Source organism: Bactrocera neohumeralis, unplaced genomic scaffold, assembly GCF_024586455.1.
Source record: "Bactrocera neohumeralis isolate Rockhampton unplaced genomic scaffold, APGP_CSIRO_Bneo_wtdbg2-racon-allhic-juicebox.fasta_v2 cluster10, whole genome shotgun sequence".
Lineage (NCBI taxonomy): Eukaryota > Metazoa > Arthropoda > Insecta > Diptera > Tephritidae > Bactrocera > Bactrocera neohumeralis.
In genome coordinates, this window is record NW_026089623.1 from 13560839 (window position 1) to 13582771 (window position 21933).

At 38.2% G+C, this 21933-nt stretch overlaps 1 protein-coding gene across 1 annotated transcript; it reads right to left on the reverse strand.

Annotated features, from left to right (window-relative positions):
- Positions 1-17242: 17242 nt before the first annotated feature.
- On the reverse strand, positions 17243-21241 carry LOC126765533 (uncharacterized). The gene has a single exon (XM_050483148.1). The coding sequence runs from the start codon at positions 21239-21241 to the stop codon at positions 17243-17245; it is 3999 nt and encodes a 1332-aa protein (XP_050339105.1).
- Positions 21242-21933: the final 692 nt, after the last annotated feature.

Consider the following 21933-nt stretch of genomic DNA (forward strand, 5'->3'; position numbering starts at 1 on the left):
CATGGCTCTGTTTTTGATTGAGGTGAAGAAATTTTAGATTGATGGTGCAATAGTCTTGTGTTCCTCGGAACTGAGTGGAGTTTGGTAGTATATTACAGGTGGGCTGAATCAACTCATAAACAGGACTTTAAATAAAAAACAGAACAAATGGTTTCATTGGCGAAATCAATTTATTTTATTCAAAATAGTCTCCTTCTGCTTCAATACAGCTTTTTGCACGGTCCAAAAACATGTCGAAGCATGATTTTAACTACATATACTCTCCTTTTTTATATATACTTTTTTATATACATACTTACCACTAGTTTAACATAAGTTTTAGGCTAAACCATGAAATTCTGGTAATAAAGAATTCTATTGTACAAAAACCATTATCGCGAACGGACGTTTTCTTAACCGGCATCTGTTATATTCTTACATGCTACATCCCCACCAATTTTCAACCAAATCGGTTCAGCCGTTCTTGAGTTATAAACGTTATAACTAACACGACATTCTTTTATATACATACATAGATGACAGCAAAAAAGAGAAAAACAACGAACACATGCGGAGCAGTAGCAAATGAAAATTTTCAATTTTTTGTTAACACTACGCCAGAGTAGAGCACAGCACTTCATTTTCATACCCTGAACAGGGTATATTAAGTTTGTCACGAAGTTTGTAACACCCAGAAGGAAGCGTCGGAGACCCTATAAAGTATATATATGTATAAATGATCAGTATGTTGAGCTAGGTCGATTTAGCCATGTGCGTCTGTCTGTCCGTCTGTCTGTATATATACGAACTAGTCTCTCAGTTTTTAAGATATCGTTTTAGAATTTTGCAAACGTCATTTTGTTTTCAAGAAGCTGCTCATTTGTTGGAACGGCCGATATCGGACCACTATAATCTATCTATCTCTATTCGGAAGTACCTTGATATTATACATGGAATGCATCGTCGAAGAAATAGTTACGCAGAAAGCAAGGCCAAGCAGTAGATGGACATCCAGGTGTGTTATCAACTAATGCATTAGGACGAATTTACAAAATCCACCCGAAAAACGACGATTGTTTCTACCTTCGGTTGCTATTGATTAATGTACGCCGTTCAACTTCATTTGAGTCATTGCGTACTGTGGATGGTACGGTGTATGCAACTTTTGGAGTAATTACAATTGCTGGAACAGGTTAATCACTGGAAAGCAAATGAAGTTCGCACACTTTTCGCGATCATCATTTCGACATATTAACCTTCAAATCCGCGTTAATTATGGGATACGAAGAAAAATTACATTGCCGAAGACATTTTACATTGTCTTCGCTAAAAATTGGAAATGGGTTAATTCCGGTTGATACTTTCGGTGGTTTGATACCAATTCCATCCGCCGTTTATCAATTCGCGAAAGAAAAATACCGATGTTGTTGACATAAACTAGAAGATTCAAAGTCAAATTCCGGGAGACTTGCGCTCATACAAATCGATCGATCGTCTTGACAATGAAGATGACGCCGTGAATTATCCAGTGGAATTTCTAAATTCTTAGGAGGGTCTTGGTATGGCACCGCATCATTTGCGTCTCAAAGTTGGATCAGTCATGATTATGTTTCGCAATCTGCATGCGCCGAAACTGTGTAATGGAACCCGACTGATTGTGACGCTGCTATCGAATACCAGGGGGCAGCTTGATTCTACGAATTCCTTTGAGTTTTATCGGTTTGCCATTTCACTTCAAAAGTATTCCGTTTCCAGGGAAAATTGCATTTAAGATGACAATCAACAGGACACAAGTATAGTCGCATAGTGTGTGGCATAAATTTGAAAATGCTATGTTTTTTACACACCCGGCTATACGTGGCGTGTTTATAAATCCGAAACCCATTTTTTCTATACATTTACGCACCGGACCAGAAACCAATAAATGTTGTTTATCAAGCTGCGTTACATTGAAAAAAAAACGAAATGATAAATTTAACTTTCCTTTCATTTGAAAACACATAATTTCACGCAGGACAACGGCTGCGGGGTCAGCTAGTTCAATATAACAATGAAATTTTTACTAATATGTACTTACAAGCGAATTAGAAAAACTATAATAATAGTTGTAGCTGAACATTTTGTATTCTCACAATTTGCAAAGATCAAAAGCGAGGATATGCTTTAAGATGTTCCAAACTTTATATTAAACAAGTAAGGAAGAGCTAAGTTGGGTGCAACCGATCGTTTTATACTCTTGCAACTTGCAAGAGTCAAAGTCAAAGAATTATCGGACCTCGGAGCGCACGAACATCTAAAACACTGGAGACATGATCAGTTTTCGATTCGGAGACAGCCAGGTGGCTTGATGAATTTTCTTATGCTGGAATCTAGTACTACAGATAACCAGATTTCGGGCCTCGGCGAAGTCGATCAGCCTCAGCCCATTTGGGGATGTTTCATCGTAGAGGCTGAATTTACCGACCGTAGTGCCAAAGATACCTTCATTGACCACCCTGGCGTTAAAGTCGCCAAGCACGAATTTGGTATGGTGTCGGGAGCAGCTCTCATAGATGCGCTCCAAGCGCTCACTGAAAGCATCTTTGGTCACATCGTCCTTCTCATCCGTCGGGGCGTGAGCGCAGATCAGCGAAAAACTTCGCTTTGATGCGGATTGTGGCCAGACGTTCATCTACCAGGGTGAATGATAGTACTCGGCGACGGATTCTCTCTCCCACCACGAATCCCACTCCAAATTTGCGCTCCTTTATGTTGCTGCTTGAGTAATATGTAACAGAATCGTTTCTGGCCACTCCTAAGTGAATGGCGATCAGAGAACTTTCCTCACTTGCGTGAACTTCTACACATGACTCCATCCTCCAAACCAACCTCAGTACACTTTAATTTTGATTTACCGTTATTTTTCAAAAGACGGCGAAGAGTTTTTAGTTGCGAAGAGTAAACTCCTGGCATTTTGAAGTATATTATTAAAGGTACAGGTTATTTCATTGCCAAATAATTTGTATCATTTTATATAAAAATTTAATTAAGGAAAAATGAAGAAAATTTCTCAGAATTTGGACTATTTTGTTATCTGAAACTAAGAAAACAACTAGAGAAATTGATGTTAGGAAGACAACGTCAGTTCAGTGCACAAAAGGAATAAGTCGTCTTCGGGTAACTCTGGTGGTTGACCAAGGATATGATGCTAGTTATATGAAACGGTTAATTCGTAAAAGCTCCTAATTAACTCCTAAAGAGAACACTCAAATTATTATCAGGCCAACCAGTGAATGGACAGCCAGAAGAGCTTAGAAAAATGCTGGGTTAATTGCATCTGTTAAGCAAAAGAAACCTGCGTCGTGAAAAAAAATATTGCTGTACGAGTACAGTTCTGCCAAGAACGCAAAAATTAGTCACCAGATGAGGATTGGAAACGGGTTATATGGTCTGATGAAACGAAAGTCAATCGTTACCTTTCTGATAGTAAGTCACATTATTGGCATCGGCTTCACGAGCAGCTCTAAAAACATAATGGTGTGGGCATGTTTCACAATACATAAAATAGACGAAATAATGAGAAAGGACTATCTTAATATTTTGCAAACATATTTGCCTGGGTTTGTTGACGTGCATACCCAATATCGTATTTCAACATGATGGAAAGCCGAAACATACGGCTAAAATAGTGAAAGAATGGCTTGAAAATCAACAATTTAGTACTTTGAAATGGCCAGCACAAAGTCCGGATCTTAATCCAAATGAGAATTTGCGGGCTATTGTGAAGCAAACTCTGTGTCAGAACGATTATACCACAAAAAATTTTAATGAGCTTTGGGATCGTGTCAAAATGGCCTGGACAAATATTCCTCGTAACATCGAAAATTATTGGTTTATATTTTCTTTTTTAATCTTTTGTATTATACTACATTTTAACAAATAAATCAAGCTTTAAAATCAAAAATTTCAATCAAATCAGATTATTATTAACTCTTATATAGCATTTTATATAAAAATTTTACAAATATCCAACCAGTATTGTTTGTACACTGTACGTATTAAATTTTTTGTCACTCGAGAACTTAAGACGTAGAACCACCGTAAACCTAGTTAGTTGCTGATTTTGCTTTGGCAAAAACATATTTTACTACAGAGCTGTATTTATTTCTTTATTTCTTTTTCCTGAGCGACACTTTGTTGAATAAATATTATTACCTTGACCTTTGTTCTTTTTATATTTCATACGTATATTGCGTTACACAGTTTTGTGTGTATAAATAATGAAGAAAACTATTTTATTTTAATTTTTAAAAAGTTCAAGTAGCTTACAAATACTAAGCATTTCGTTTGTTGGAATAAAAATCATCTTGCGGCTTTCTTACGAAGTGAAGCCCGCTTGTGTAGAATTTTCCTTGTCACAGTAAATGACCATACTTTTACCATAACTGATATCAATTCTATTTGTAGACGCATTGCTTCCTTAATGGCCGATCTCGTGGCGGTGAACTCGACCTCTGTCGATGATGAAGCAACAGTTCGCTGCCTTCGTGTGCACCAGAAAAGTGGACCAACCAGAAGCTTAAACTTATAGCCGTAGATCGTCTTTCGCTAAGATCACTCTAGCCCAGTGGCGCTCATTTAATAACAACGCAATAAAATCCAAACACGCGTGTTTGACTGATAATTCTGCTACTGCGAAAAATATCACACGCACACGAAAGCGGCTGAACACGTGCGCTAGGTCAACACAAAGAATCGGCATTTAGTTTCTGTTGAGCAAGCAACATCGCATCGCGCATTTTTTTAAATACACTGACAGAAACACCTCGAATTTTTAAAATGTTTTCAAGCGAATGGCAAGAAACTTTTATTGAAACTGATGAAGCGGAAGCGCAATGCTTATTGTGTTACAAAACAACACGCTTTCTGACCAACATCTTACCGATCTTCTACACATTAAGGAGTATAAAGGGGAAATCAATATTGATGATGTATTATCGAAACGAGCCATTTACTCAACGACTTTATAAATTTTTAAGTATTACACAAAAAGAATTCAATAAACATTTCTGATATTTTTTCCAAATTTGCCAATAATTTTTTTCCCTGAATGTAAATTTGTTCAGCGTACATGGCAGCGAAAATCTATAGCAATGTTTGTGCAGCGCAAACGTAAAATGTAGTAGTATTGAGGCGTGCGCACCACTGCTCTAGCCCAATCTTACGTCAAAGTATCAGGTGAGATCATTTACTTCTCTGCTACACCAATACCGCTGTCAATATATCTTTTAGAACGCATAGCATGTTTTGCCGCAACCCAGTGCGCTTTTCCTAGGATTTTAGAAAAACGACTCAGTAGATTAACCGTAAAATGGATGTCAGGTCGTTATTTGTGAGGCAAATAACAAGCAATCAACAGCCTGTATATACGAAATTTTCGATATTTCATGCTGCTCTGTTTCATCTGTTTAACACATTTCATTACCCAGATGTTGAACTAACTGCATTGGAGTTTAAATCGGATTGCTGTTGGACGTTCCAAAACGGTTCAGCATATCGGAGATAAATTGCGATTGATTTATTTCTCTTATGCAACTTCAACTTATTTTTTTTTATATTTATACTAATAACCAAATATCAGTACATATATAGCATCGTCCCCGTAAACTTCACAAATGTCATTGGTGGCTTGCGTGGCATTCTTCTCTTTTTTATACAGAAACGACTTTTCCGACTACCCCAATAGTATCTCTAGTAGCATACCAAGTACTGAGATACTTCACCAAGAACTTTCATGTGAAATTCTGATGAAAGTTGTTTCTTTAACGTATTCATACTTTTCTCGTCTCTCGAAAACAAGAGAACATTGTCAACATATATGTATATTACTTCGTAGATGACCTAACTTCAGCAGAACGTTGTTAAATTTTTCGTGTTGTCATCAAAACCATTAGGTTGAACCATATCGATTTCCTCATTTAAGCCCTGCTAGCATTGCTAACGCCAACAAAAAACGAAATGAGGTGTGTCAAACTACAGGGCCAAAACCTTTTTCGATTATATCCTTTGATCACTAATGAGGCCAAACGTCGTATAATCAAACCATTACCGTTCATTTTGGTTTTCAACACACCTAGATTTTATGGATTTTTTATTTTTAATTTTACTAAACGCCATGTTTTGTTCGAAAGGAGGGAGTGTATTTCAGCTTAAACTACCACTTTCCACTCATCTGCATTTGATCTAAAATCAGTTACACAAAAATTATTTTTTACGCATTAAAACATGATTGCGAGAAATTTTAATTTCATCAGAGTCATTTGCACTTTCATGTTCAGATGAATTAGCGTCTACCGTATTATTCACTAACTGACTTTCGCGTTTGTAAACATATCAGTTTGTATATTTTCAACAATTGGTGTTCTTTACTATCTACAGAGAACGTTTATCAAAGTGAAGGTTCCTGGCGCGAAGAACGTAAAAATATTTTTGGCTAACTCGGTCGAGATAGAAGAGTTTCGCCACTGCCAGCTCGGCAGGAGAAATTTTAACATTTTCGCTTGAACAGAGCTGAGCGTGGAATACAAATTATGCTCAAAACTATATATTGCTTTAACAGACGTAAGTATGTTCGCTCTTTTGCTTATATTTTTATACGTTTATATGCAAACATGTGTATTCGTATGAATTCTTTTTGTACATACATATTAATGAGTACATGTGCAATTGAATATATTTAAATTAAATTACTTTTTCAGAGCAATATTCGTAGTTAATGTGAAAATAAAGCCTTTTTTTAATTATTTTTTATATTTGATATATGTATTCCTACTTACATAATTATATAACAAACTATCATAATATTATTTAAAAACTGAAATATATTACAATAGTGATAAATGAACATTAATCATATATTTTATCATTCAAAACTTATGTATGTATACTCACATGTGTCATGACCTCATACTACTGTGCCCCAAAAATAAGGTGACATTTGAATTTAAACAGCGCGTTGAAGGATTTGGAGAATTTTTTTTTTAGGTTGGAAGTACTGTCATTCACTTTTATGTCAAATTTCATGTCAAAATATTCATTAGTGTTTGAGATACGTGTCGTTTTGTGAGCTGCTAAAAGTGAGTTTTTGGTTTTTTGCGATGTCGAAATTTGTTGAGCAAAGAATTTGCCTTAAATTTTGTTTACGGAATCAATTTTCTGCTGCGGATACGTTGAGGATGGTGCAGAAAGCCTTTGGTGATGAGGCTATGTCTAAAAAAAATGTTTACAAGTGGTATAGTGAGTTCCATGCCGGCCGTGAACGTGTCGAAGACGAAGAGCGTCCAGAGCGACCATCAACCTCAACCGACGAAGCTCACCTTCAACAAATCAAAGATTTGGCGTTGAAAAACCGTCGATTAACAATTAGAGACCTTGCTGATGAAGTTGGGATATCGAAAGGCTCAGCCAATACCATTTTGAAGGATGTTTTGGGTCTCAAGCGCGTCAAATCTCGACTGGTAAAAAATTAAGATCATGTTGACTGTTTTCTTCGATTATCGTGGTGTTGTGCATTATGAATACCTTCCAACCGGTCAAACAGTCAACAAGGAATATTATTTGAACGTTATGCGTCTTTTGCGTAACGCTATCCGCCTAAAAAGGCCGGAATTGTGGAAAGACAATTCTTGGTTTTTACACCACGATAATGCACCATCCCATACTGCCCTCGTAATTCGTGATCATTTCGCCAAAAACTCAACCCATATCGTTCCGCAACCACCGTATTCACCTGATCTGGCGCCGTGCGACTTCTGGCTGTTCACCAAGTTCAAAGGACCGCTCCGGGGACACCGTTTTTATACGATAGAGGAGATTCAAGCCGCAGCGAAGACGGAACTGAAGGCCATCCCGGAAAGTGACTACAACCAGATTTCCAAGATTGGTAAATCCGATGGCATAAGTGCATTGCATCGGGAGGATATTACTTTGAAGGGGATGAAATTGATTTGGAAGAATAAATAAGGAATTTTCAAAATAAATACAATGTCACCTTATTTTTTGGGCACAGTATATGTATAAATTGTATATATATAAATGATCAGTATGTTGAGCTGAGTCGATTTAGACATGTCCGTCTGTCTGTCCGCCTGTCCGTCCGTCTGTCTGTATATATACGAACTAGTCCCTCAGTTTTTAAGATATTTAAGATTTAAGATAAATTTTGCTTACGTCATTTTCTCTTCAAGAAGCTGCTCATTTGTTGGAACGGCCGATATCGGACCACTATAACATATAGCTGACATATAAACTGAACGATCAGAATCAAGTTCTTGTATGAAAAACTTTCACATTTGGCAATGTATCTTCACCAAATTTGGTATAGATTATTTTCTAAGGCAACAATGTAATCACCGAAGAAATTGGTCAGATCGGTTAACTATAGCATATAGCTACCATACAAACTGAACGATCGGAATCAAGTTCTTGTATGGAAAACTTTCACATTTGACAACGTATCTTCACGAAATTTGGTATGAGTTATTGTTTGTAAAAATAATGTAATATCTGAAGAAATTGTTCAGATCGGCTTACTATAGCATATAGCTGCCATACAAACTGAATGATCGGAATCAAGTTCTTGTATGGAAAACTTTCACATTTGACAATGTATCTTCACCAAATTTGGTACAGATTATTTTCTAAGGCAACAATGTCATCTCTGAAGAAATTGGTCAGATCGGTTAACTATAGCATATAGCTGCCATACAAACTGAACGATCGGAATCAAGTTCTTGTATGGAAAACTTTCACATTTGACGTATGTATGAGTTATTGTTTGCAAAAATAATATTATATCTGAAGAAATTGTTCAGATCGGCCTACAATAGCATATAGCTGCCATACAACGCTGGTATGGAAAACTTTTGCATTTGACAAGATATATTTACGAAATTTGGTATAAATTATTTTCTAAGGCACCAATGTAATCTATGAAGGGTATATTAGTTTCGGTGCAGCCGAAGTTTACGTTTTTTCTTGTTTGCTCTGGCTTCAGCTATAGTTTTTTACTTAGCAAAACTCAGAGCATAGCATACTTTTACATGTTATGCTGTGGTTCTGCTGTGACTCCCGACAAAGTGAGAGCGGTAGCGATAGCACAGCAATAATTCTAGAAATTTTGCTGCTACGTAGTATTAATGAAAACCCAGCCTCTACGTCTGCATAACGCTTTCCTTTCATGGCCAAATGCATTTTTCCGAAGAGGAAGAAGTCTCACGGTGCCGTATCAGGTGAATACGGGGAGTGGTTAATGGTTAAAATGTTATTTTTGGTCAAATAATCGGTCACAGGCGTCGATCGATGAGATGGATTCTGAGCAATTTTTGCTCTTTAGTCAATTTGTGCGGAACAAACCGTGCACACTCCTTTCGTAAGCCCAAGTGTTCGGTCAAAATGCGATAAATCGATGTTTAGGATATGTTCAATTCCAATTCCATGAATTTCAATAGCGATTTCGGCTGATTTTTGATAAATTCACGCACAGTTTCAATAAAATTTCCGGTGAACACAGATTTTGATTAGCCCACATGTTGATCGTCATTTATGTCCTCAAGACCACTTTGAACTCTTCGTATACTCTGCTACGGGATAGGCAATCATCGCCATAAACTTTTTTAATCAATTGAAATGTTTCGGTAAAAGTTTTACTAATTTTAAAACAAAATTTAATGTTGGCTCTTTGTTCGAAGCTCATTTTCGCACCGATAACACAAAGTTACTGACACTTAAAACGCAATAATTTCACTTCCAATCAATGAAATGTCATGAATTTCTCACTGGACAATCGATAAAGATAGCAGATTCTAACGCACCGGTCCACATATACATAGATGGCACAATCAGGGTGCGCTAGATTAAAAAGTCCTGTTTACTTTGGAATGCACGTTGTATGTATTTACCAACACACATTTGGACAATATAGCAAAGATAGGATTCAAAATCGGGTAGTTAATTCCGATGAAATGCACGGTTTATTTTTACTAAAATGTAAAGATGCATAATTTTAATGCCCTTAAGTGCAGTCGGATTCCAATTGAGGCTATCCTTCCAACTGTTTATGTCTCAGTGAACTCTAAAACTCATAATGAGTAAAAATGAAAATATTTTAAAAATCGTTGAATTTTTCAAAATTTTGGTAACACAGAATGAATGTACATCAAAAACCACTGCCTGATGTAAATATGAATTTAGAATTGAATCTCAGAAAGCTTAAGTCGAAGTGTTGCAAAAAAAAACCGGATTTTAAAATTTGAAAATTCGTGGATTAGGAGAGACCAATTGTCAAAAATTTTATTATGTTGATATACATATGATTGTTTAATATGTTGTAGCTGCTGCTAAAGTTAGACGCATTTGCTCGTTCGTGAAAAACAAGAATATTTTCGTATTTTGTCAATAGATGTCGTTGCAGTCGTTTATCTGTGGGGCTTGTTTCCACACTTCTGTATTTTGCCTATTTCTCTCAATTTATCAGAAAAACGCTCAACACAATATTTGGCTTCCTTTTTTTTATTTCATCCGAATCGTTCAATAAGTTCAGTTCGACGGCTAGTCCAGACGGCTCGAGAAACTTAACTAAAAATATTAGGAATATTAAAAAATATTTAAATTAGGTTGCCACAGCTACTCTCTTCCCAGTGATTTAATCACGATTTAGAATTGTCTGCAAATGTTTCATTTCTTTTTTTTATAGGTTCGCAGCGGTGTATTTGGTAACTCGTCACTTCTGGGAAAGAACGCTGGTTTTAATCTCTCCACAGATATGTTGTGTATTGCATTGTTAATTTTAATTGCATAGAGTCTGTCTGAAATGCGTTCCACAACTTCGAACGGACCCGTGTAAGGAGGCTCTAATGGTTTTCTCACATGATCCGAGCGGATGAACACATGACTACAATAGATTTTTATTGATGAAAAATCGTGTTCAATTGTGGTGTGACTTGGTTTTAGCTGCTGTATGTACTCACGAAACTTGGATATGAACTCCTGTGGATTATATGATCCATCCCCGCTATCAAAGAATTCGCCGGGTAAACGAAGATTGGTGCCATACAGCATTTCTGCTGGGGATGCTCCAATGTCTTCTTTATGGGAACAGCGAAGTCCTAAAATCACTGTTGGAAGGAGAAGTGGCCATGGAGTATGTCGATTGCACATGAGAGAAGCTTTTAGCGTACGATGCCATCTCTCAATCATGCCGTTGGACGCCGGATGATAAGCTGATGTACGTATATTGTGTGCTCCAACCATTTTTGTTAACGCTTGGAATATTGCGGACTCAAACTGGGAGCCATGATCTGTTGTTATGGTCTTCGGGGAACCGAAACGTGAGATCCATCCTGAATAAAAGCTTGTCGTTATCGTGTTGACCGAAATATCTTTTTCCAGTTCGGACCAACGTGTGAACCTGTCTATCATGGTTAAACAATATCTATATCTCTCATGCTCTGGAAGAATGATAATATCAAGATGGACATGGTCGAAACGTTGATCAGTTTGTTTGAACGGCTTAGGCGCTAGATGATTATACCTAGTTGCAACATTCATTGAATTCGTTTTTGAAGACATTTAGTATTTCTCCGGAGTAACGGCGAAGTGGCTCTGCAATAGGTCGGCAATCTGTTACAATTTGGTGATTGACGTCCATTGATGTTGGTAAGGTGTATATATTAGGCGTTGTCAACTCAACATGCTGCTTAATGAGGTCTTGAAATTTAAATGAGGGGCTTATTGTTGATATGCTGTGCATTTCAGCCTGCCGAACTGTTCCTTTTGTGGTAAGGGTTGTTTGTGAATCAACCAGACACTTTACTCTGAGGTCTATCAGAAGGCCAACGTGTACCAGAAAGTCTGCTCCTATGATAGGTGATTTAAGTTCGCTATTTCAAAGTTCCATGTGAAACTCCTCCGTAAGCCCAAACTTGGTGACAGATTTCTGGTACCAAAAGTTTGAATGGTTGAGCCATTTGCTGCAAAAAGCTGAAGGGTATCAGGAGTAAGTGTTGAGTGTTTATGAATGATGTTCAGTGGTACAACTGAGATGACAGAACCGGAGTCAATTAAAAAGTTAAGATTATTTTTGCTATCAAAAATGTGCAGTCTTCGTTCTTTGATAGACGGCAGCGGGATTAGTTTCCCTGCGTGTCGTACGTAGGTTTGTTGAATTCGCATGGAGCTTGACATTTCCTCGATGCTGCACCAAATCGAATATGGTAGTAACATACTTTTGCGTTTTCACGTAGTCGACTTCTGCTTCGTTCGCCGACGCGTTCGGCGCTTGAACCACGGCGTTGGTTCATTGTTTCAGCCATGTTGACTGATATTTCGCTTAGTTTTTGAATAATTTGGTTGAAGGAGGTCTCCAACGCCAATAGTCGTGCTTCAAAGGCGTTTTGCTTGTATATGTTTAGAGCTGAGCAATTGGCTTCGTTGTCTTGCAGAATGGTTGTAGATGCGACTATGTATGAGGGTGAATTATCTACAATTTGATCGGCTACCTCGGCGAGATTTTCCAAGTCTGTAGACACGCCGACAATATGCAACGAACATTGTTGGGCATTCGCTGCAACCACAATGTTGACAGAGCTTCATTAGAGACGTTATTGCCGGCCAGATCACGCATTTCCCTCAACAATTGCTTGGGTTTCTTATTGAGCAGTTCTATTCCTGTTAGAAGTTTCATCAGCTGCTTCTCCTTGGACTCACTGAAACGAATAATTAGTTCTTTTTTCAATTTGTCATACTTGCCCGTGTCCGGTGGGTTTCTTGCAACATCTGAAACTTGGCGTAGGGTTTCTGCATCAAGTGCTGTAATTACGGTGTAATATTTAGAGACATCAGATGTGATACGATTTATATGCAACAAGCCGTCTATTTGCGTGAACCACAGGTCTGGGTCCGATGGCAAAAACTGGGGTAGTCTAATGACACCAACTACTTCTATCGCGTTGTGTTGGCCCCCTTCTCTTGTACCTGCTTCTGCCCGGGTTTTCTGTGTTGACCAGGTTGCATCCCATTTCGGTGTGCCTTCATCTTTGTTAGGTGAATTCAGTAGTGGCATCCCGATGTAAGGATATGCTGATTGCAGTTGATGTATACAAGTTGTAACTGCCAACAAAGTCAATTGCGTAGCAGCTTTGAATTGGCGCTTGTTTGTCGTCACGCCGGCGCTTGTGTGTTGGTTGATTATTGTGGAAGGCGTTCACTTAAGTTTCCTTTTTACGGGTGCGCTTATTTTTTGCGGGATCACCAATTATGTGGGGCTTGTTTCCACACTTCTGTATTTTGCCTATTTCTCTCAATTTATCAGAAAAACGCTCAACACAATATTTGGCTTCTTTTTCTTCATTTCATCCGAATCGTTCAATTAGTTCAGTTCGACTTTTTTACATAAAAAATGTTGCCAGACGGCTCGAGAAACTTAACTAAAAATAGTATATTTAAATTAGGTTGCCACATATCTCCAGTTCTACCAATCACTTTGTGCCGTACCATATAGTGTTGGTAAGGTGAGATTTTAATTAAATTCGGGGAAGTCACAGCTGTTCAAAAACGAGTGAAAATATTGAAGAAATTCGAAACATTTGTGTAAAAAAGGGAAGAATGCCAAGCAAACTGCCAATGAAACTTGTGAAGTTTACGGAGACGATGCTGTATCAGATCGTGTAGCATAAAAATGGTTCGCTCGCTTCCATTCTTGAAATTTCGATTTACACTGATGAAATGATGTTTCTACCAAACTGGTACATATTTGTTTATTTATTTATTATTAAAAATATAAATATAAGGTTATCTGTAGTACCACAAGGGTAATGTCCACAAAGAATTTGTTCCACCCGGCCAAAACGTTAATGCGGTATTCTATCTTGGAGTTTTCAAGCGTTTGGTGCGCCGTATTCGACGTGTTCGGCCCGAATATCGCTAAGATGAAAGTTGGCGTTTGTTGCACGATAATACGCCGTCTCATCGATCGACGCTTGTGACCGATTATTTGACCAAAAATCACATTTTAACCATTAACCACTCCCCGAAACGAAAAACGAATTTCCCATGAAAGGAAAGTGTTATGCAGACGTAGAGGCTATTCGAAAGGCTTGCACCGGCATACTGGTGGCCATACCGGCCAAAGAGCTAAAACACTCATTCGACATGTTTTTGGACAGGGCAAAAAGCTGTATTGAAGCAGAAGGAGACTGTTTTGAATAAAATAAATTGATTTTACCGAAAAAATAATTTGTTCTGTTTTATTTTTAAGTCCTGTTTCCTGTTTAGCACAATTAAAACAGCCTCACCGTCTAGAAGTCTCCAGATACCCAGTAAAATGTTCTGAAGTCATATCCATATAAAAAAATTAATAAATTTCAATTGAAATGAATCAATTTCCAGTTCCGACTGAAGAGGTAACTATTTATAAAATTCAGTATGTTTTATATAATAAAGTTGGCCATACACCATATTGCCTAGAGCTGCAAGATACATAGATCGCTTGCAGTCGAGGTACTTTTGCAGAAAGTCACCTCATTGCAGTAAATTCCATTCCTCCTCACAAATGGTTTGGATCGGATCCAATATTTAGGGATAATAATATTTGGGGAATTTAAATACGATTTAAGCTCTGATGAGAAGTTGCAAACATAAGCACATCAAATTTTATTACATCAGTAGCTGAACGCTGCCCGCGTTATGAAATAAAATTACTACTTTTGCAATATAATTTGTTTATTGAAAGATTTTATTACTATCTAGTTCAACCCTTTACGTTAAATAACGTTTTTAGTTTTTTTGTACTCGGTATATATAAATAAAACATCTTTATTTGATACTGCCAAAATATCTCTTTCGCTTTTTTCTTTTAAATTGCATTGCAATGTTTGGAAAAGCACTTTCAATCAATTCTTCTTTTGATTGAGTGAAATGACAAAAACTCGTTGGTAGCGTTATTAATCCGGTGTCGTCAACTGGCATTGTACTATTTCCAATTTGCAACCATTGTCAGGAAAACTCATCAGCTGATTCACCGTTTTGAAGTTGAGCTCGAACATTTGTTGTAAGTTTAAGTCTTTTGACGTATCTCCACAAATATGAACTTTTTAAGCAAGCGTTTTTCTTATCAGCAGGCGTAGGCCGTGGAATAACAGGCAACGTTTGTCTAAAATCACGTGCTAGCAATGTCAAAGCACCATCAAACAAAGCTTGATTTCCTCGTAAATCTTTCTTTCCAAAGCTTCTATTGACCTTTTATGAGCCATGGTGCACTCATCCATCACAATAATACTGCATTGCTGTAGAACTTTTGCAGTTCCAGTCATTTTTGATATATTGCATGTAGGTATTTCATTAACTTAAATATTCAAAGATAGCTTCAGCGCAGAATGAAAGGTGCGACCACCATCCAACAAAGTGACTGCGACGCCAAAAGATGCCGATGCCAATGGAATTTTACTTATCAAAAATATGCATCCAAAAAATAATAACCACCATTCCCACAGCAAATAGCTTGCATAATGGACTTTTACACTACTTTCAGATGATCATTTAACTGAACATAAAAAAAAAGGTGCGTGGAGTCCCTACGCGCGGATGAAGTTATACTTCTTAGTGATATTCCAAGAAATGCATATCATTTTGTATGATAGAAAACTAGAAAACTTAAATTCACATTTTATAAATTAAATAAGTATTGAGCTTTCTCCTACTAATATATTGGGCAAATTGACAAGTGTCGATAATTGTGCCAAAATCAAATATATTATATATTCATATGTAAATATGTTTTAAACTTTACATAAAATTGAACTGTCAATAATTGCGCCAATTTTCATAAAGTTGGAAATTTTGAGCGAATAAGACGTATGCGGGTTAAGTCGTGAATTTTACTTATATTAATTAATTTGAAAGTGCCGAAAAATGCGAAACGAAATTTCAATAAATTTAAGTAAATTTATATGTATTTTCATTTATATTTAATTTTCAATAAATTTTTTAAAAATTATTTGCCCTAGTTGTCCTAGTTGTATGTATGTAACTTTTTTAAGTGGTACTGAAACGTAGAAGTTTAAGCAGCTCACCAAAAATATGCAACATCTATATAAAACTAGTTTTGGCGACATTTGAGTAGCATATGTACGTACTGAAATATACATATGTATATCCTTAAAGAAAATATACTTTATATAGATATACTTATGTTTATAAGTATAACCGCGCACCAGAAGAAATAATATCAAATAATGCAAAACATGGTACACTTTTAGGTAATAAAAAAATTAATACTTATAATAAAATTTTTGTAGTAAAAAAAAATTCAGATACTAGTATTCGAAATGCCTCCGAGAAGCAACTGCAGTAGAAAACTCCTTTTTTAACTTTGGCTGTCACGTCGATGTGAGCTTTTTAAAAATTGTCACCGAATCTATTGGCGGAGAATACGATTGAAGTTATATTCGTTTATATTTCACAATATTGGTAAATCTCATAGAAGAAAAAATAGATTCTTTCAATATAAAATAAGAATTCATAAAAATTTTAAATACACAAAGAAATATTCTACCTACCCCTTACTTGAACCCCTCTACCTGAAAAAATAGAGCTTAACTACTTTCCGGGTCGACCACTTGAATTATAAGTGCTAGTCAAGAACAATAGAAATGGATTAACCCAAGTTTGTACCGTTACTTTTTTGGTTCCCGCGGGACATCATAAATATAATAAATATCAGGAATATATTAGGTATACAATCAAACGAAAAAACAGTCGAAGTGTACGGTTGTGACATTTTAAAATTATAAGCGAAATATATTTACATAGATTTTCAAAAAGTCTGTGAGTCGTATAGTATATTTGACTAAAATCTTTTCATTATTGTTAAGAAAAAATGCGAGAAATTTTTTGCAATTAACTAAATAATATTTAATACCGAATTCAAATGTTGAATAAATTAAATAAAAGGTTAAATAAAGTGTTAAATAAATGTTAATTAAAAAATTTAGTCTCAACTGCACCCTCTGAACGTTATCGACGGTATGATCGTTTTCCCACTGCCTACTTTGCTAACTAGACTAATTGCTCCCGGTTCCCCAATTGGACCAATCAGAATGCACCACGTCAGTTCAAGCGTAAGCAAGTAGGACTTAAAATAATTGCTCCCGCTTTGCTTATTAGACCAATCACAACGCACCACGCTAGTTAATACGTAAGCAAGTAGGACTTACGAGGATTACGTGAGTCATGCTGCCAGATCGTTCGTAACACTCCCCCCCGGTATATCCTGCTGATCAGGGTGTACCGAATTAATCACATCTAGAACGGCTATTTTGGCGGCAGGTCTCTCAAAGATGCCACAGACAGTCTTCAGAGTGGCGCTTCTGACCTTTCCATCTTCACTCTTTCGTACTTGGATCACTCTGCCTTTAGGCCAGCAGTTCCGTGGATTATTAGGATCAACTATGTATGCTATATCACCGACTTCGATTGCTTTTACATCTGTAAACCATTTACTTCGCTTGGTTATGGTGGGCAAGTACTCCACTATCCAACGTCTCCAGAAGGCGCTTGCTAGTTGCTGCGATGTTTGCCAGTTACGACGCAATAAAATGTTCTCAGTAACTGGTTCCGCGATTGGCTTCACTCCACTGGAGCTACCTAACAAGAAGTGGTTAGGAGTGAGTGCTTCTTCCTCTTCGTGGTCGATCGGGATATAAGTTAATGGCCGAGAGTTCACCGTCATTTCCGCTTCCATTAAGACTGCACGAAGAAGTTCATCACTGGGACGGCTAGTTGTCAAAATTTGTTTAAGCACCTGCTTTACTGACCGAATTAACCGTTCCCACGCTCCGCCCATATGTGGCGAAGCTGGTGGTTTAAAACGCCAGTTGGTTGCAGCAGAAGTAAATGTTCTTGTTATGGGATTTTTATCTATTAGTTGAAATGCTAACTTCAACTCCTTCTCAGCACCTTTAAAGTTTGTACCATTATCACTCCATATTTCTACCGGACTACCTCGGCGAGCCATAAAGTTACGTACAGCTAGAATGCAGGAGTCTGTCGAGAGTGAGTATGCGATTTCGAGATGCACTGCTCTGGTTGTTAGGCAGGTAAATAATATTCCGTATCTCTTCTCGGTACTTCTTTTTACCGTAACCAGGAGGGGACCAAAGTAGTCAACGCCTACATAGGAGAACGGTCGACTAAATTCTGAGGTCCGGAATGCGGGCAGAGAGGCCATCATGGGTGGCCGAGGTTGAGATGTTCTGTTTTTACAGTGCTGACAAATGCGTCGAATCTTATTAGCGACTGTTCGTAGTTTTATGATCCAATAGGATTGCCTTATCTCATTCACCACTGTTTCCAAGTTTCCATGATGATACTTTACATGGAAGTGGTTAATGATCAGGTACGTAATATGATGATTTGAGGGCAGTAATATTTGATCTGGCCGCCCTGTTATCTTAACTCTACCATTTATTCTCAAAACGCCGTGATCATCCAGATAAGGTGATAGCTTCAGAATATTGCTGGATTTGTCAACTGGCTTTCCGGCTTCTAGAGATGCGATAGAGTCTCCGAAGTTGTCGTGTTGAGCCTTTCTCCAAAGATAACATTCCGCTTTACGAAAATCTTCAGTAGTTGGTCCATTACCAACAGGTTGATTATCTCGGATAGTGCTTAGCCAGAGCCGAACACAATACATTGTCATAGCTGTTGCACGAAGTAGACGGTTCCAAGTTGAAAATCTCAGCGGTTCTGGTACTACCTGATGTTGTTTTGAGGTTGGGTGATGAAATCCAGTAAACTGTGGACGAAGTTCTTCAGTTGCAATGCACTGCAATTCGTCAGACATAAGCCACTTATCAGGAGAGAGGTACAAGAATGATGGCCCTCTAAACCATCGACTGTCGTTAGAAAAATCTGGATCACCATCCCATTTGGTTGCTTCGTCGGACACGTTTTCCTCAGATGGAAGCCAATGCCATTCCTTGACGTCGGTCAGCTCTAAAATTTCACTAACCCGGAAGGCTACAAATTGTTTGTAGCGCCGGTGATCGGATCGTAGCCACGCTAATACCGTTCGGGAATCTGACCAGTAAACGCAATTATCAATGTGGATAGAGTGCGATTCGATAACATGTTTGGCGAGGCGAGCCCCTAGAAGTGCTGCTTTCAGTTCTAAACGGGGAATGGATATTAGTTTCAATGGCGCTACCCTTGTTTTGCTTGCGATCATTGTACAGCTAACCGTATCACCATACGAGTATCGAAGGTAACAAACTGCTGCGTAGCTAGTTTCGCTTGCATCAACGAATGTGTGTAATTCGATTTGTGGAACTCCGCCAAACACAGTTCCCATATAGCATCTTGGAATTCTTAGACTCTCTACTTTCGGAATTAGTTTGAGCCATCTTAGCCACTTGGCAAATTGGTCATCAGGGATTTGAACATCCCAGTCGCATCCAGCTCTCCATATCTCTTGTAGGATAACCTTGGCATATATTACGTAAAAACTGATGAGTCCAAGAGGATCGTAAATAGTCATGACCAAACTCAGTACTTCGCGCTTAGTAGGCCGCCTTTGATGAAGAAATATGTCAGAATCTCTATACTTAGCGGACACGCGAAATGCGAAATGGTCACTGGACGTAATCCACCACATGCCTAAAACCTTTTCAGTAGGCAGTTCACAGTCAAGATCGAGAGATAGCTCATCGAGCGGATCCTTGTTTAGGGCAGATAATACCCGACTTGAATTGGACAAAAAATTTCTTAAATGAAAGCCTCCAAGTGCATGGACATGACGAACGTCTTGAGCTAATTTAATAGCTTCTTCTTCGGTGTCCACACTTACCAACATATCGTCGACGTAGTGATTTTCGGTAATGCACTTTGAAGCAAGAGGGAATTTCTCTTGAAAATCTTTTGCATTCTTATTTTTTACATATTGCGCGCAGCTTGGTGAACATGTGGCCCCAAATGTCATAACTGTCATTGCAAATGTAGTCGGCTCATTGGCGTTTGGTTCATACCAAAGAAAACGTAGGAAGTTTTGGTCTTCTTGTCGTACAAGAACTTGGTGAAACATTTCAGCTATATCGGCTGTCATAGCAATTCTCTTTTGTCGAAACTTAAAGAGCACCGAGTGTAGAGGAGTTGTTAGGTCTGGACCTTTCAGCAGCATGCTGTTTAGGGACACTCCATTTACCTTAGCAGCTGCGTCCCAGACTAGTCTAACCTTTCCTGGTTTATTGGGGTTGGTAACTGCGAAAATCGGCAAATACCAATATTTTTTGACGGCGGAGTCGAGAGGTCCTAAACGTCTGATATACCCCTTTTGAATATAATCGCGTATCTTTGTGTGAAGAGTTTCAGCTAAATCGTGGTCTCGTTGCATCCTTTTCCTTAGACAATTCGCCCGAAATAAGGCCATTGATAAGCTATCGGGGATTTCAATGCCCGGGTGCTTCCACAATAAGCTGGTCTCGAAACGGCTTCCAGTGCGAACGGTGAATTTTTGTAGTTGCTCCAAAGCAACCTCATCCTCCTTAGACATTAAGGCAACATGTTTGGTTGACACACCTAAGTTGTCGAGGCAAATGTACGATTTGGTGATTTCAAGCAGTTCAGCTTGAGCGGAGCAATCACAGATATGATAAACGTGGTGTATAGGATCGGTACCGTCTTTATGCATCAACCCTTTCAAGGTCCAACCTAATTTGGACTTTTCTGCGATTGGCCCATTTTCTCCCCCATATATGGATTTTATTGGAGATCCGAGAGCCGCGTTATTTAAGCCTATCAGCAGTTGTGGAATGGCGCTTGAATAGGAGTGCAATGGCAATCCTTTCAAATGTTTGAACTGTAATCGTAGTTTGTTAGCGTCGAGCGATTGAGTAGGCAACTGGAGTTTCTTGACAGAGCGAACCCCTTTAAGAGAAAATTGCCTATGCCCATTTACAGCCGATATGGTCAGGTCGGCTACGACAGACTCGTTCTCGTACCGATGTGTGTCGCCAGTCCAACGTAGGCAGAGTGGTTGAGGTGTTCCTCTTACATTCAGCTGTTTTAAAAGCTCTTCGTCGATTAGAGTAAGAGATGAGCCATCATCTATGAAGGCGTACGTTGATACACTTTCCTGACCAGAATGTATGACTACTGGTAGTATTCGAAATAGTGTGTTTGCCTCTGTTGTTATATGCGCATTAATATTGGCAGAATGCTCTCTGGCTATCATTTTGACATTATTTGCTTTCGAAGCTACAGTTTGATCGAATTCCGAGTTGTGTAAAAGTGGATGATGACTGCGCGTGCATCCGCTAACGCCGCAAGGTTTGACCCTATTACATCTATTCATCGAATGCGTTTTCAAACATCGACGACATAATTTTAGTTTACGAACAACTTGCCACCTTTGACTTCGTGGCATTTCCTTGAAAGAGGCACAATTAAAAACTTCACTACAACTTCCATTGCAAACGATACATCTTACCGAACTAGAATGATGATTAACTGCCCCTCGTTTGCGCTCACGTATTGGATCCTTTGGAACGAGAACGCAGTTGGCACCTTGAGCCAACTGAAAGAGCCAATCACTGAATTTTTGTAGATTGCATGCTGTTAGGCTTCGCTTATGCATTCCCCAATACGCTGGTAGAAGCCCAGGTAATTTCGAAACCAATCGCTGTTCAAATTCGGGATTGTTCAAATGACCATCGTTGTCATTTTGCACTTCTGAAATACTATGACATCGTTGTGAAGAACAGATATTTTGCACTCTCATTTGACGGTGAAATCGAGTGCAATAGCAGATTTTTAACAGCCTTTAGCGCTGGACCTTCCAATGCCTGTCGTAGTCTTAGCAGATTTTCTTCGTCAGAGAATCCGCAAACCTCTGTAGTTTGATTGTAAGCGGCATAAAACAACGGC

Excerpts from the sequence above, each read along its gene's own strand:
- LOC126765533 (XM_050483148.1), bottom strand. The coding sequence starts at position 21,241 with ATGATAGCCAGAGAGCATTCTGCCAATATTAATGCGCATATAACAACA.